Source organism: Lissotriton helveticus, chromosome 5_1 (assembly GCF_964261635.1).
Source record: "Lissotriton helveticus chromosome 5_1, aLisHel1.1, whole genome shotgun sequence".
Taxonomy (NCBI): Eukaryota; Metazoa; Chordata; class Amphibia; order Caudata; family Salamandridae; genus Lissotriton; species Lissotriton helveticus.
The window spans coordinates 1068008010-1068026117 of record NC_136065.1 but is presented as its reverse complement, the minus strand read 5'-3'; the positions used below and the strand labels follow the sequence as shown (position 1 = coordinate 1068026117).

The 18108-nt window shown below is 41.2% G+C and overlaps 1 protein-coding gene across 1 annotated transcript in view; it reads right to left on the bottom strand.

Annotated features, from left to right (window-relative positions):
• The window catches only part of LOC144755113 (uncharacterized), a 197020-nt gene that overhangs the window by 106699 nt on the left and 72213 nt on the right, over window positions 1–18108 (bottom strand). The window contains exons 3-4 of the mRNA XM_078643625.1: window positions 4766–6812; window positions 2967–3119 (exon numbers count right to left, since the gene is read on the bottom strand). Of these exons, the coding sequence (XP_078499751.1) occupies window positions 2967–3119; window positions 4766–6812 (2200 nt within the window). The remainder of the gene's footprint in view (window positions 1–2966; window positions 3120–4765; window positions 6813–18108) is intronic.

Genomic DNA, 18108 nt, shown 5'->3' with positions numbered 1-18108 from the left:
TATGAATTCTAATGCTGATATTTACCTGTGGGTGTAATGTTTTACTATGTTTATATGCTTACATTTTTCCAAAATGCAACAGGCAGCAAAGTATAAGCACATGTTTATCAGTTAAATAAATGTGGAAATATACCATTTTACAATCCATATATTCTCAAAACACAAAATAAATATGAATAAATACCACTGAGATGACCAAAAAATAAATATGAATAAATACAGATGGAAATGATACAGCAATAAATAACATAAAACCGGGAGTTCTAATCATAATCATGAGTAGTTAGCACTCAAAGGTATTCTGTGTGATTAATGTTACTAAGGAGAGTGGAGTATTGCATATTTAAAGTACTCCACGTGAAGAATTTGTGTATAGAACATGAATAATAAAGGTCTATGTAACCTTTATATACTAATGTGACATGAGAAGTTAACAAAATGCGTCCCATTGTGAGGTTAATAAATCAGAATGTGTATGTGCAAACGAACGCTTAAACATTTATACATGTGGACAATAATTATTTCTACGCAGGTGCATTTGGAATTACATCTTCTTAATCCTTTACAACTTAAACTTGTCTTAGGAAGCTGCATTTATTGTGTGTGTAGAATTGTGCACATATTCTGTAACCCTGTGCACTGATAAAGTTGACTAGAGTGGGCTTCAAGAAACCAGTTCAATTCATGCTCACGTTTAAAATCTAACATGTAATCTGCATTTAACCTTCAATGCAGAATACATTTGCTTGTATTTTGTTTTCACTGCAGGTATAGACAAAACCTCATTAGTTAGCATAGACGTTTTTGTCCATTATATAGCGAGGTATGAGAAGACAAAGTTGGCAAGGAGAAGCGCGGTAATGAGCAAGGAAGCGAGTTCTCATGAAAGAAGATAGGAATGGCCAAGAACAAACAAAGTTGCAACATATCGATGTGGGAAGGGGGGTGCAAGTATCCAATTGTGCCGGAGCCATGGAAATTCACTAGCAAATATCACATGGGATTATCTACTCTGAATGCAATTGATATTTTATGCTGCAACTTAGTGTAGGACAGAGAGTCATTTTAGGATTTCACGGAGAGCAGACCTATGCTTCTGCTTGTGTGACTTTATGCTTCCTGACCCATGGTTGGAGTGCCTTCTACTGAAGACTGCGACAGCTGACACCTTTCTGATTTCACCTTTACAAAATGCTGCTTAGTTTAGGGTTTCTCTTTTAAGGTAGTGTAGGGAGAGATAGCTTGCTCATGCTTATGTTGGAAAATCATCTGATGCAATTTAATACTCAATTATTTCTCCTGATCAACTGTATCGTCGTCATAGAATTTGTCATCTGCTTTGTAATATATAGGGTAAATGGCTTCAGGAGATTTGGACTTATCTTGATCTTTCTGTATTTCGATTTGATCATGTTGAGATTGGTCTTGATTTGTTCCTAAATTTAAAATGAAACCCTACTAAACTCAGACTAAGTTGTCAAGAGGGTTATTGTGTGACCACATTGGCTACACTGTAATGAGATGTAAACAAGTGATGGTTTTCTCCCTTAACCCCTCCGCTGCGGGAGTTATTCCCCCGCTGTGCTGGGGGGCGCGCACAGCACCCCATGCTCATGACGGGCTCAGCTCGTCATGAGCTACGGCGCTCCAGTGCTCATGACAAGCTGAGCTCGTCACAGGTGCATTGTCTCCCGTGGAACGCTCAGCACAGCGGGGGAATTCTCCCCGCACCTGAGCGTTCCACGGCTCATGACGAGCTGAGCTCATCAAGAGCACTGGAGCGCCGTGGCTCATGACGAGCTGCAGCGAAGGTGTTAACCTCTCATGCAGGTATAAATATCATCGATCTGGAGATAAATGTTTGAGTGGGCCCGAGCTCCAGCACAAGCACATGGGTACAGAACACAAACAGCATCCATGTCATTGCGATTTTCTTTTTTTTGTCAATACTAAACTGCAAGTATAAAAAGCACTGGCACAGCAAGTAAGTCCCAAAGGTGAGACTTATTGGCTTAGACAATGCTTGTTGTATTATAGTTGTTTTAATAAAAGCAATTGCCTGTTTTGGCTTTAGACAATTCCCCTTTTAAAACAGAGCAAAGCTTAGAACCAAACCTTTTACAACCACCAAGTAAGCAAAGTTGTAGAATAACCAAACCAGGGAGGCAGCTCTGCTCTATGGTACAAAGGCGTAGACCGACTTCTAACGCCTGGTCTACTAATTAGTTCTGGTGTTGCAAATTACAGGCTTTGCTAAGGTAAAATCACAAATCGCATTGTTTCAAAGGCACATTGCGATCCGGAAATGTATGTTTGCTTGTTTTTGCAGCTTACGTGTAAAACTGGACATTAAAGTAGCCACAGACAAAACAAATTGTTCATTCATTTTGAGACCTCATGTGTAAAAAAACGCTGGTCGCAAAGCAATTTTTCCATTGTTCTGAGACCAGCCTCTCTCTTTGTGGTGTGAGGGATGTACAAAGCCCTCATAGTACAAAGGGACTGATCACACATTTGTAAACCTCCTGTCTCATTAATATTAATGAGCGGGGAGGTTTGCGACTTCATGAGTCCTGTCTTTTTATGCAGGGTAGGAGGCCTGCGTGGAGCAGCAGATCTCTGTCCCAGCATTCACATAAACAAAATGGTGTTAGTTAAGAGGACAAAGGACTGCAATAAAACCACAGGAATAATGCTAAGTGCATGTGTGGGGGGGGGGAGGGTGTTGGGGATGGTGCAACCCTTCACATGATCATTGTATGCTCCCCCTAAGTCGACATTCACAGAGAGGAACCAAATTCAAGCAACCACCTTGTGACCACATTTTTCAGAAAGCATTAATGAATGTCATTGCGACTCGTAAGGAGGAGGTGCCTCCTTTCACCCCACCCATCACCCACCTCCTCGGCCAGAGGAACCCACAGTAGGGCCACAAGTTGCACATGGTATGAGTCACAATGCATTACCTTTTTCATGAGCATGTTCTCCTGGGTGACTCTATCTTTAATACGGTACCAATCCTCAGTCAGCTGCTCAACAACATAAAAATGGATCCCCAAATGGTAGTACGGGAACAAGCTAGACCGTGGGATGGTCACTGCCAACTTTATTCCATTCCACTGCAAAAGAACACAAACAATCATAATTCTGAACACTTGTCAAGATCATAAGCACAGTAACACAAAAGGATGTCCATGCTTATGTTTATGTTTCGTAAAAAGGACAATGAGTGTAACTGAAGACAAAAGGAAGCATAACCAATGCTAAGACTCGTAGGGCATGCCCATAGCTGTACACATCAGTGTCTGCCTAACGGACTTCACTAATGGAAGCACCATTGCCACAAGTGTACTTTTCTCAGAAGTACGTTCACAGGTCTTCCGCCATCTGGGTTGATGTTCCAGTGTACCAATCAATCAGAAAACATTCTTGTGGCTCATTGCCATAACGAGTCAAAGTATCTGGGAGTCTCTCACTGCAATTCATAGTTCTGAAACAGGAAACTACTAGAGATTAATCATGTGCCCTGTAGTCACTAAGGGCCAGATGTAGGTGGGAGATTTTGGCCATTTACCGGCCGGTAACGGCCGAATTCGGCCGTTACCGACCGGTAAATGGCCATGGAGATGTAGGGGGATAAAAAAACATGCAATTTTCGGTAATTTTACCGAATCGGTAATTTTACCGATTCGGTAAAATTACAGAATCGGTAAAATGACCGATTCTGTATATTTTACCGAATCGGTAAATATACCGGTCGGTAAAATTACCGAAAATGCATGTTTGGTATGTAGGTGCAAATTTTAACATTGACACAGGGCTTTGAAAATCGGTATTTTACCATGCAATACAATTGCATGGTAAAATACCGATTCAGGTGTACATGCACATCTGTGCATGTACACCTGTGCCATGTGGCACACATACATGGCACACAAGCCTAAAACAGGGGTGCCAGAGGGTGTCAAAGTGACACCCCCTGCACCCTTGCAAAATTCAGTATTTACCGATTCGGTAAATACCAAATCGGTATTTGATATTGAATCCTATGGGCCTTGAAGCCCATAGGATTCAATATCAAATACCGATTCGGTATTTACCGAATCGGTAAATACCGATTTTTACCGATTCGGTAAAATTTTGCGAATTGGTACCTACATTAGAAATACCTACTCTTAATTACCGATTGGCTAAAATTCGGTAATTAAGAGTCTGTATTTCTGATTTTGCTACATCTGGCCCTAAATCACTGGGGAATTTTCACCAAAATATTACCACAATTATTATGCTGAGATACAATGCTCGTAACTCTAAAATAACTATGAAATTGTAGACATTTAGACTAGACACGCACAAACATTCAACTCTTGCTTGAACCTCATTCTCTATCAATAGAGCTAGTTTCAAAATGTGGGCTAATTATGTCATAAACCTGTTGCTTAGAAAAAATGCACTCTGTACAATAACTCTTAGTTAGACGATGGTGGAACCAAAACGCAGGGCTAGGAACTTCTGATATTAACCACTGCCATAACCAATAGCCTTGACACTGTTGACCACAGAGGAATTATTCTTGTAGGTTTTAAAGTACATAGATTTTGAGGTGGGATATTTATTTTTTTACATCTACATAAATGGCTTTTCGAAAGATAGCATTTATATAAATCAAAATAAATTATGTGCACTTGGGCCCTGGAACATTTTAGACCATTAACGTGGTTCACATAGCATTGCTATTTGTAATACCACTGAAAATCAAACTCACCATGGTAATAAAAGCATTTCTTCCTTGAACATATTCTTTGCATCTTGATAACACAAGGCCAGAATCTAAAAGTGTAAATCGATGTCCTTCTGCACCTAAGAAGGCTCTCCTCAGCGCTTCTAGAAAAGAATGACCACATTCTTTGATTTTTCTTCCATATGCATCTTGAATGGACATCTTCATCACATTCTCAGAAGTCAAATGTGCTGCCTCGTTTGCTCCTTGTGTCCAGTAGCCAAATGGTTCCTTCATCAGACAGGCGACTCCTTTGTAGTCCACGCTTGCTGGACTGATTGCGATCCTCAACAAATCAGAATTCCTAGGTCGACTCCTAGGGTCAGTATCTTTGAACCACATTAAAGATTCTTGCTCAGGTTCCCGAAAAGTAAGAGGAATTTCTGTACGAAATATATTTTCATTTGTCTTTTCAGAGTCAATATCTGCATTCTGGAAAGTTGTTTTTACTACTCTTGAGTCTAATATTAGATTACATTTGACAGCCTCTGATGATGTCTGGTCACTTGGTTCGTCTGATCTGAGGTCACTAATACAATCAACACTTAAACAAGAATCCACATCATCTTTTTCAACACAATAAGTTTCATTTGAATATCTGACACAGTTAAAATCATGGCATTGATTATTAATCTCCACTACAAAATCTGTAATTTCTAAGGTTGGGCTTTCAGGACATTGATCTTCAACAGCCAGCTCAGGTATCAATTCACTTATGTTGGGTTTGTTCATTAAGGTCTGATTCAAAATATGCTTGTTTACATCACTGGTGGATAGGGCCTTTCCTAGTTGTTGTTGATAGTCTTTGTTCTCACAGCACTGTGAAGAAATAGCTCCAGAAGACGTAGCAAAATGAGGATTCTCATGTTGGGTAATTTCTGACCACTTGACGACACCACTATTTTTACACACATCATGAGGGCCCTCCTTCAATCGCCCTTCCCCTTGACTTTTTCCAAAAGTCCTTGCAGAATGTTCTAGACAACCAACCACCAAGTTTAATTCATTTTGTGGATTCTGCATGGAATCACTCTGTGGTAGAGTGACGGTCGCCTCCTGTAGGTCTTCTTGGTTGGCATTTGCCTTTGCAACAGATGAAAAATACACTAAATACTGACATTCCTCAATGCTTTGTTTTATTGGATCCAACATAGGGTTTGAATCCGACTCACATCCAAACATTTCTAGATTTAGTCCTTCATTAACGAAAGTGTCCAGACACACCTCCTCAGGCTGGTTTGTGGTGCCCACATTTGGCACCTTATGTGAGTCACTATATGGTCCTTTGTTGACATAAATGTTGTCAGTATACATATCAGATTCACAAATAAGCATGTTTTCTTCTCTAGAGTGCACTGTGGGAACTAATCTGTCCTCAAGACCCATCACCTGGTTGTAACATGGAGTCACAGACTTGATACATTCCACATCATCTATGCTTTTCACCACTGACTTTTCCACAGACTCCTTTTTCTGTTGATTTATTAGAAAATTAACTTTTCTTTTTTGCATGTTTTCCACTTGTGTCTGAGCCTCAAATTGTGATAAATTGCGATCAATGGGCTCCAAAGGTTGCTGCAAAAAAATTGATGTAGAATTATTCCCAAAACTAAATGGCAATGTGGATATTGTAAAATTGCTCCATCCAGAGAAAATTGACTGAAACTTTGAATGCGGGAAGAGTTGTTCGTGGCAACAGCTGCACTCATCCACTTCTGGGTGGATAATACTGAATCCATTATAGAAGCAGGGTTCATATTCTGGGACTTCATGGGTCACTGTCTCACTAACTGCAGTCTTTACGGCATGGTGGTGGCTCTGGATCCCTCCAGATGGTAGAAGGGCAGCAGTAATGTCAATGTCAGTCTCTGTTGTAATAGGAGATGTGGGTAACCGTATGTCATCTTTCAGATCCTCGCACTGCTCCTCAAATTTTGTTTCTGCTGACCAGTAGAATTTTTCTTTTCTCTTCTTTTCATAAATTTGAGTATCTTCGACAGCTACAAACTCTAAGTTGCTTTCCGGCAAGGCCCTAGATGGAAATAAAGTCAACACTTTTATTCCAATCCCCTATCTCTTTATATTATTTTCCTAGAAAATAGAACTTCAACACATTAATGACATTTTTTAAATAATACTTGCATTTTCTGATAATTTATCTTGACAGCTATTAACTTCTATGTGTGATGGCACAGAAGCTATGGTCTTAGAGAGAGTTCTTAACCCAGGCCCATCAGCAGTGCTTGTGGGGCCCACTTCACAAACATCATGTGGGATGCCTCTCTAGTTTTTTGCTAACACGATCATCCTATTCACAACAATAAAAAACCAGCTTGGGATACATCTTGAGGAAGCTTCAGCATACTGTGCTACCTAGTGGTGGGCAACAGTACCTGCTTTACCGCGAATAACTCACAAATTGGGATATATAAATAAATTTAGCAGCTGCAGCATGGAGCTCAGGGAATAGGAATCTCTGTGGAAACAAACCCTAGCTGCCACCCTTTATCATGCCTTAACCTTTCCTAATCTCCATTTCTCCAGAACACATCTTCCATTTACAACTTTCCTTACACTGCTGGTCTTATTTATTTCTTCGGGTTTTTCAACACGAACAAAGGATTTGTTTGGGGAACTGAATCCAGTGTAAACACATACTTTCAGACTATGTATCAGAAATACAGTTAAGAGATAGAGTATACATATTTTAGTGTCTGCAATAAAAGCCAACTAAAATGAAAAGCATGTTTCTAATGCCTCAAATATGAAGTCAACAAAATGACCAAAAACCCAGCATATGTTTATAGCACATTGTTAATATCCCATTCTCATCTATACAGGTGTGAACAAACAATTTGATTGGGCTGCATTTCTAGTAAATATTCACAGGGCTGATGAAAGAACTAACAGCATTGCTCGTAGTAGTTATGTGCACAGGTCAAAGATATGTACATCAGTTACATTACACAGCAGAACATATTGCTCGGTTCCTGTCAGCGAGCATCATAAAGTGCCCAAAATGTACAGCCATAAATGCCCTGCAATGACTTTACACTGGAGAAAAATATTCAAGACACTAAGGGCCCGATGTAGGTGGCCCATTACCGGTCGGTAAATTTCAGGCTTACCGACCGGTATTGAGCCATTTCTGATGTAGGGTATTTACCGAATCGGTATATGGCATGTAGGAAGCACTTTAAGAGTGCTTATGTGCTGTAAGGATTCGTTATTTACCACCAACTATTAGTTGGTGGTAAATACCGAATACTTTTGAAAATGCAAATCTGGACATTTTCAACAGTGCCATGTGGCATGTATGTGTGCCACATGTGCACACAAGCATATTCAGGGGTGCAACAGGGTGTCAATGTGACTGCCACCCTTGAATGTTTCCCTATTTTACTGAATCGGTATTTACCGATTTGGAAATTCACATTCATTCCTATGGGCCTCCAGGCCCATAGGAATGCTGCGGATTGAAAGAGTTGTTTTGCCATCAATAAGGAGAGCAGGAAGAGTGGGCGCAGAGGACACTATGCACAAATGTGTAAAGACAACAGTACGTGGGGTAAGGAAGGCAAATGCAATGTGGTGGTCATGGAGGAGATGAAAAATAATGTCTAAAGTGATAGAGTGTTGGTGGTGTGTGAAGGTGATGTGTGGACGCACATGGCTGTGGATTATGCGAGGAGGTTGGTGAGACCCTTAGCAAAGCTTACAGTATGTGGGAAGGAAGTGGAACTTATGGTGGATTCGGTATCTATGTATACCATCATTCCCAAGAAATTGTTCAACGTTGTGTGGAGTGGTGTTACATCGTAGGCAAAGGATATCAATACAGCAGGGTACTCAGGGGAGCCCATTGTAGGAAACATGGAGAGGTATCCAATTTGGAACATGATGCACGACAGGTAAGGGGGGATGTCGGAGGAAAGTCCACCAATTTTGGGATGGATGCATCAATTTGACCTCAACATAATATTTAAACCCAAAGCTGCAAATCAAATGATGGTGGTGCAAGATGTGCAGTTGGATGATGTATTGAAGAGAGAAGAGAAGGTGTTTGGGAAGTTCTTAGGCTGTTTGAAAGGATATGTGCACAAGATCATCTTAAAGAAAAATACTGTGCCCATGCAACATAAACTTCAGAGGATACCTTTGTATTTGAGGGAAGGAGCCAAAGAACTGCTCAGTGACCTGCTTAGGGCGGGCGTGATTGAACCTGTAGAATGTACGCAGTAGGTTTCTCCAGTGGTTATCACCTGAAAATCGTATGGTCGTTGGGGGTTCTGTGGTTTTGTGTCGACTCGAAATCCCTCAATCAAAAAATTTGTTGTTGACACATTTCCTCTACCAAATATCAGTGACATGCTGGTGTTAGTGAAGGGTGGTAAATACTTCTCGAAGTTGGATTTGAGGAGTGCTTACCATCAAATCTAATTGCATGAGGAGTCTAACAGACTGACGACTTTTGTTATTACTGAAGGGACGTTCCAATTCACTCGTATGCTGTTCGGCTTAGCGTCGGCTGCAAGAGTGTTCCAACGGTGTACAGTCAGAATATCGACTAGGAAATGTCGACTTGCACTAATATCCAGTTGGAAATATCGAAACACAGAAATATTGACAGCAAGAATATCACGGTCAAGAATATCGAGTTTAACAAAAGACAAATGCAGTACAGAGGCCCATGGGAGGCCCCAGAGGAGCGCCCAAATCGCAGAGGTCGAGACAGAGCCATGGGGAGCGTCTTCCAGGTGTGACTCCATACCCCAAAATCAGGACCTGAACGACAGTTCCCTTAGCCTTAACCGGCCGTGGGGGTCCCAGTTCTCTTGCCTGGTGGAGAAATCGCGCTCAGATGTGGAGGGAGATCCTCAAGGTTCCTCATTAGAGGGGGAAGATTCGGACGGGCAGTCGCTGCATCCTTTGACAGTTGAAATCAAGGAGATGGAACAGGAGGCCACGCCAGAAGCCATGGTGTCTCAGGGGGACCCCCAGGACTCTAACTCGTGAAGCGGGGACCGAAGTGGCTGCCCAAGACTTGATAGTGTTCGCCTGGAGCATGCAAGTTGGACACCCCTCCTTGTTTGTGTTGTTTATCTAGTCTTTATCTCTTTTAGTTTTTGCTTGCTCTTGTTTACTCCTTTACATGTGGTTATTTTGAAGGTTTAGATTGGGCCTCACTTCTTTTGAGAGTTTGGGATTGGGTGGGCGACAGACCTCCATCACCTAAACAGCTTATTCTCTGCCAACTGGTGGGAGATGGGAAAGCGGGGGAGAGAGAGGTGGGGAGGGGGGACATTGCGGGGAGACGTCGACTGTTTTCAGGGGGGAGAGGGAGGAGGGAAGGGTTACACGTTGGGTGGGGCTTACCGCTAAGTTTTTTAGGCATGTCAAAGTTGGGATCACTCCATACACCTGTATACTAAACACCCGACTCCTGCTACCACACAGGCATTTTACACCCAATGTCTTCTACAATGGTGGGTAGCCCCCAGGCGGCTGTGCAAGTAAGTGGCTGTGCCAGGATCCTTACATGGAACGTGAACGGCCTGGGCAATAAAGTGAAGAGGGGGCTGGTCTTGTCATACGTGAAGAGGGTAGGGCCAGATATTGTCTTACTGCAGGAGACCTACTTTCAGGGCACCCGGTGTGGGTTCTTGGCGAGAGGATAGTATAAAGCTTTGGCTCATGCTAGATACACGACAGGCTCCAGAGGGGTTGCTATCCTGATCAAGAAATCTCCCCCTTTGTAGCTACTCAGACATGGACGGACCCACAGGGGACGTACGTGGGGATAACTGGAACCTGGGGGCGCCAGAGAATCACGATAATCTTAGTATATGCACCACTGAACTACAGAACCCTATCTGGTATAGTTGATATCCTCCTGAACACACCAGACACATTACAGGTGGTGGGCGGGGACTTTAATGATGGTATGTCATCTCTGCGGGACAGGTCAAGGAATCGGCTTGGTGACTCCATACTAACCCCCCTAGCTAAGACCATCTCTACACTCGGTCTAATAGATGTCTGGCGGTGGTTGCATGGGGACGCCAAAACGTACTCATATTTTTCAGGGGCTCACAAGGTGTATTCCAGGTTGGATTACGTCTTCCTTCCTCGGCGTGGCCTTAGCGTTGAGGATATGGCGGAGTATCAAGCACGAGGTATTTCGTATCATTCACCTCTTCTGGTGAGACTAGGAGGGAAACATAGGCCGGGGGCAGGGGGTGGCGTCTGCCGGCGTGGGACCTGCAGAACAAGGAACTGGTGAGGGGACTCAGGGCAGATGTAAAGGTATACTTCGCAGAAAACATAGCATCGGTCACATCAGGCGTAGTTATCTGGGAAGATTTTAAGACAGTTATGCGAGACAGGGCCCAAAATAGGATAGCCTGGAAAAAAAGGAAAGTGCAGGACGAGCTGCATACTTTGGAAACTCATATCCTGGAGCTAGAGCGTAAGCATGTGGTAGACCGAGACGCACAGACTCTTAGACTTCTAGTGGACAAACAACAGCAGTACAAGGAGTGGACAAACAACAGCAGTACAAGGCCCTAGTGACGGATGAAGCCAAAACACAGGCACAGGCGACCCTCCATAGACTATATGATGTAGGGGATAAGTCTGGGAAGCTCCTGGCGTGGTTAAGCCGAAGAGAGCAGGATGCCCGATGGGTGGAACAGGTGATTGACGGGCAGGGGCAAATTAGGCGGAACAACGCCCAGATAGCTCAGGCATTCGCCGCCTACCATGAGGACTTTTACAATGCTAGAGATCTGGGAGCACTAGCAGATGTACTGCCGTACATGGACAGCATTGAGACCCCCATTTTATCTGAAGAGGATCAGTTGAGCCTTGAGGGAGAGATAACAATCACTGAGATCAAAGAGGCCCTGGCCAGACTCCGCCCGGGGAAATCTCCCGGCCCAAACGGATTTCCCGCTGAATTCTTAAAAAAAACTGTGGATCTCCTTGGTGGCCACCTGTTGGCCCTGTTTGAGGAGGCAGTCCAAGAGGGCATCCTACCGCCTGATCTTCGCATGGCTACAATTATTCCTATCTATAAACAGGGTAAACCCCCCGAGGAATGCGCGTCTTATCGCCCCATCTCTCTCCTGAACGTGGAGGTTAAGCTCTTGGCGACAATTCTGGCCCTTCGACGGCGACGGGTAATTCCCGACCTGGTCCATTTGGATCAGAGAGGTTTCCTGCCGGACAGGGCGACCAGGTTAAATCTTAGGAGAACCCATAACTGGCTGATGGAGGTGCACAATCGTCAGGATCCCCACGTGTTTTTATCTTTGGACGCTGAAAAAGCGTTTGACGCAGTGCATTGGCCCTTCCTCGGGGGAGTGTTAATCAAGTTTGGTTTTGGTCTCAAGTTCCGGAATTGGGTGAGACTCCTTTATACAGACCCATCGAGCCAGGGTAAAGGTTAATGGGGTGTTGTCAGAGGACTTCCCCATACGGAGAGGGAGCCGGCAGGGCTGTCCCCTGTCCCCGTTGCTATTTGCCCTTACTATAGAGATAGTGGCAAGTGAAATTCGGCAGGAAAAAGAAATAAGAGGGTTAAAAATTGAGCAGACGTTTGAGGAGAAAATATCGCTATATGCGGATGACATCCTCTTGTATGTCACCCACCCAGCCACTACGATCCCAGTGCTGTTTACCCTGCTGAGCCGCTATGGCGACAATGCAGGATATAAGATAAATTGGCACAAGTCGATCTTATATAGCCCCAGACGGGGAGAGGAGTGGCCCCTCTTGCCCGGTGCTCTTAGGGTCACGAACGAAGGGTTTACATATCTTGGGATATATATAACCATGGATGGAAATCTCTCATACGAGAGAAACGTTCAGCGGGTGCTCACAAACTTTGCTGATGACACTACTAGGTGGAAGACGCTACCCCTTACGATTTTAGGTCGCGCCACGATGTTCAAAATGATAACGTTGCTGCGGTTCCTTTATGCCCTACAAAATGAATATTTCCCCCTTCCCCAACAGGTTTTTAAAGATGTAAATGCTGAGCTCCGGTCATTGCTCCGGTTGGGGAGACAATCCAGGATAGCCCTAGATACATTGCAAAGGAATCAGTACAATGGGGGATCTCCTTGCCGAATATCAAAGCTTAACATTGGGCTGAACACTTATCACCAATAAACGATTGGCTTCACGCTCCTGCAGATCACCTCACATATAACTTAGAGAGAAGGACAATGGCTCAGCGCACCTGTTTACACTATATATACGGGGGTAGAGGGAAAGAAAGACTGCACTCAGCAACGCGGGTGACAATGGAGGTAAGGGTGAGAGCGACCAGAACGATTGGCTGGACTCACAAACCAACGAAACAGACCCCGATATGGCACTGCGCGTGGTTGAAGGAACTGTATAAGCTGAGGGGGTTTAAAGGATGGGATGACATTTGAATTTCCGTATTAGGGGATCTGGTGAAGAGGGAAGACCTAAAGTCATTCCAGACCCTGAGATCGGAATACGGACTGCACCGCACTCAGTATTTGAAATATGCGCAACTGCGCCATGCATGGAGGGTGGAGAAGCTGCTCGCCTCTCCCTTGCCAAAGTATGCCTCGCTTGAGGGTCGTTTACTGCAGGAGCAAATCCCTTGCAAAGTAGTTTACCCGACTTATAAAACTCTGATCAATAATATGCCTGACGAGCTAGTGAAGCTTAGAGAGACATGGGAACATAATTTAGGGGAGATGGATACAGTGGACTGGGAGACAGCCCTGATGCATCCAAGGGAAGTCGCAATTAAGTCCCGTCTCCGGCTCATCCAATATAAAATCCTGCATAGGGTATATTATGATAGACTGCGGCTGCACCGCATGGGGGGAGCTAGTGACACTGGCTGCCTGAGATGTGGCCAGGTGCAGGGGGACTTTTATCATATTATCTGGATGTGCCCTATAAATCAGAAATACTGGGCTAAGATTCTGAGGGAATTAGGTGAGGTGCTGGAGGTGGTTCTCCCGGAGGACACCGAACTGGTGCTGCTGGGCATAACAAATGATGTGGACTTGAATCGCCCACTCCTGATTTTTGTAGCACTAGCTTTAGTGGTGGCTAAGAGGAACGTTCCCCGGGCGTGGGGCGCTCCCATGCCTCCTCGGATAGAAGATTCGAGAAGGGGCATGGATATGTATATGGCAGCAGAGAGGGTCATTGCCCCAAGAAATTAGTTTTGGGTATGGGGGAAGTGGAGACGATATCATGGCCTAGACGGGGGACTGAGAATCGAAGAGGAAGAGGTACTCGGTTAACCAGGTTGCATGAGGGGCAGCTTCGGAACGATCTTTGCACTTTACAGAGTTGTGGGGCACTATTATATAGATCTGTTGTGACGCTATTGGGAGTGTGGGTCCGACGGGAGGAGGGTGGAGGGGGGACGGGGTGTGGGAGATGGTTATATGTGACATGCCTGTTATGTTTATGCACTTTACAAAAGCAAATAAAAATAATTTTTTTTTAAAGAATTTCGAGTTTAAGGTAAGAAATACAGTTTTTAAAAATATCATTCATACCATTTGCAAAAATATAGTTGTTAAAAATATCGTTTTTGTAGTTAGTGTTATGTATTTTAGTATGTATTTTAAATGTATGTGTTCTAGTTTTTTTGTGTAAGTATTGCTTTTGTTTTTTAATATATGTGTTAAATTTTTAGTATTTATTAATTTTATTTTAATTACATTTTGCGTTTTAGTTCCATAGCAGGTTGTGGGTTTATAGGGGAATAGGGTGGGTAGTAATTTAATTATAATTAAATTATTAATATTTTATCAATATTCATTTATTTAATATTGTATACTATTAATTGTGGGAATTAGTTTATTATTAATTGTTTATTAATTGGTTAAGTATTAATAATTAATTGGAAATTATGTTAATTGTGTCTTTTTTTGGAGCGGGTTGAGGGTTACTAGGGAAGTAGGGCGGCAAGTAATTTAATTTTAATACATGTATTAATATTTTTTGTATAATATTTTGTTATGTTTTATAGTGTTAATTGTGGGAATTAATTTATTAACAATTAGTTATAATTTGTTTGTTATTAATTATTTATTTGTTAATTAATTGAGTCAAGTTTTTAGAAATGGTTGGTGGGGTTTATAGGGGAATAGTGTGGGAGGTAATTAAATTATAATTAATTAATTCTTAATTAATGTTAATTAATTATTTAACATTTAAATATGGGAATTGTGTAATTATTTTAATGTGTGAATTGTGGGGTTTATTATGGTAAATGTTGGGAAGTTTTGTTTTAATAATTAATGATTTGTGGTTAATTGATATTAATTTAATAATGTAAAATTAGTTATGTTAATTGTGAAATTATTTGTGTGTGTGTTGTGTTTATTGGGGTAGAGGGTGGAAAGTAATTTAGTTTAAATTAAATAATTATTAATGGATTATTAATATTCATTTATTATTTGATAAATATTTTTGGTAATTGTTTATTTTTAATTTGTTTGTGGATTTTGGTTCTATAGAGGGTAACGTTTGGTTAGTATATTAATTGTTATCTGTTTTAATGTGTTTTTTAATTAATAATTGTTCAATTGATAGTTAGTTGTGTTAATTAAGGAGGTCCACTTTTTTAACATTTAGATGTTTGTAGTAAATTGTGTTGTGTTATAGGTTTGGAAACAAATATTACATTCATGTAATAATTATGGTATTTTATGATTAATAATTTCTATTAAAAATATTTATTTGTTTATAAAAAATATGTGTTTATAAATTAATTTTTGTATGTGTTTTTTTAGATTTTTTAACATTTTAATATGTTTCTATGTTTAGTAATTTATTGTATTGTTGTATATTTTTTTAAGTGTTTTATTATTTTTCGTATTGTAGTTGATATTTTGTGTTTTCAAAAATTTAATTTTTCTTTGGCGGGAATAGTAATTTTTACCCCTCCGCTATCCAACACTTTCCTTACTGTTGCACACGCTGGAGTGAGAATAGTAGTTTTTTCCCCTCTGCTATTCAATGCTTATCCCGTTGTTGTACCCGCTGGAGTGGGAATAGTAATGTTTTCCCCTCCGCTATCCAACACTTTCCCTACTGTTGCGTTTGCTGGAGTGGGAATAGTTATTTTTACCTCTCCACTATCCAAAACGTTCCCTCCTGTTGCAGTCGCTGGAGCTGGAGTAGTACATTTTAACCCTTCGCTATCCAACACTTTCCCTACTGTTGCATTCCCTGGAGTGGGAATAGTATTTTTTTTACCTATCCCCTATCCAACACTTTCCCTACTGCTGCATTTGCTGGAGTGGGAATAGTCATTTTTACCCCTCAGTTCTCCAACACTTTCTCTACTGTTGCACTCAATGAAGTGCGAAATGTAGGTTTACAAAATATTTATTATTTAAAAAATTTAATTTAGAATATTGTTTATTTATGTATTCATTTTTATGTTACAGCTGTATATATATATATATATACCACGTGACTCCTCCTCGAATCTCTCGGCGTCTCAGACCCAGCACAGCCTCACACGCCAGCAAACAAAGGGAGACGGACCACGATAATTCAGCATCAGCAGGATTTTATTTGATGCACAGAGCAGCTACGCGTTTCTGGCAAATTATGCCCTTGATCACGCCGCAACCAATATATATATATATATATATATACATATCTCAAGCAAACGGAGTACCACCGAGCACTAAGTTCCAAAAAATATATCACAGGGTTCGATGTTCTAATGCCAAAGCTGTGAGGTTTATTAAATTCATAAACCCAGTCGTGACGCGTTTCGTGCTCCACGACTGGGTTTATGAATTTAAAAACCTCACAGCTTTGGCGTAAGAACTTCAAACCCTGTGATATATTTTTGGGAACTTAGTGCTCGGTGGTACTCCGTTCGCTTGGGATATTATTTACCGGCTTCGAGCCACCTCAACAAAGGCGAGGGATCTCCGGAAGGAGCATCGCGCTGTTTTGGATATATTGCATATATACACATATATATATTTATTCATAATTTTTTATATATTTATAAAATTTTATAATTAATCAAAATTATTATTTATTAATTGTTTTAAGTAAATATATATGTATTATATTTTATATATGTATGTTTAATTTTTTTAATTACATTTATTTATTATAATTGTTAACTTTTACAAATAAATCTAAATAATTATTTTAAGTTACATTTATTATTTAATTTATTTTACATAATTTTTATACATATAAAAAAACGATATTTTGTACATCGATATTTTTGACAATAATATTTTTTTTCTATATATTTTTGTACTTACCATTGTGAAGATAGGAAGTCGATATTATTAATAACAATATTTATGTCACGATCTTTTGGTAACTCAATATTGTGATTGTTGATATTCTTTCAGTGATCCTGTTCCAACGTGTGATGACAAAAGTGTCGGACGAGTCAGGAAAGTCATTTACTTCCAAGATTACATTTTGGTCATGGGGGAAACCATGGAACAGCACAATGTCACTTTGATGAGGGTTCTAAAGAAGCTGGAGGATTTTGGACTAACTATGAATAAGGATAAATGTACATTAATGACAGAGCAGATAGATTACCTTGGGCATTCTATATCCAATGGGGGTGTTAGTCCCAAACACTCTCTATTGGATGCCATTAAAAGGGCACCTGCTCATGAAGAGAAGGATCAATTACGACCTTTCCTTGGACTTATTGAATAATATGCAAAATTTGTTGACAGGTTTGTAGATAAAACGGAGAGTTTGAGGAGAGTGCTGAGAAAGGGGGAAAAGTTTGTGTGGGGCAAGGAACAGAGTGTTTGTTTTGATAATATCAAAACAGAAAAGTGCAATGCTGGGGTACTGGCGCTGTTTGATAACAGATTGAAGTCCATTCTGACTGTGGATGCAAGTGCCCCCGGGGTGGGAGTTGTTTTTTCTCAAATGCATAGGAAGAAAGAGAGAATGGTTGCTTTTGCCTCACACACTCTTGGATGAAAGAAATTATTCAGTAATAGAACGGGAGGCGTTAGCAGCTGCATGGGGTGCCAAATACTTTCATGTTTATTCGTGGGTTGCATGCTTTGTGTTGCACACAGATCACAAACCTCTAATGAAGATATTGTCGTCTGCAGAGGCAGGCAAGGCATACACCAGGGTAGCTAGATTAGCAGCTAGGTTTCAAGAATACTTCTATACTATGGAATTTGTGCAGGATTGGAGGACTGTACTGGCTGACTGCCAGTCTAGGTTGCCGTTTGATTGGGAGACAGTAGATGCCATGGCAGAGAGTGTTTGTTTTGATAATATCAAAACAGAAAAGTGCA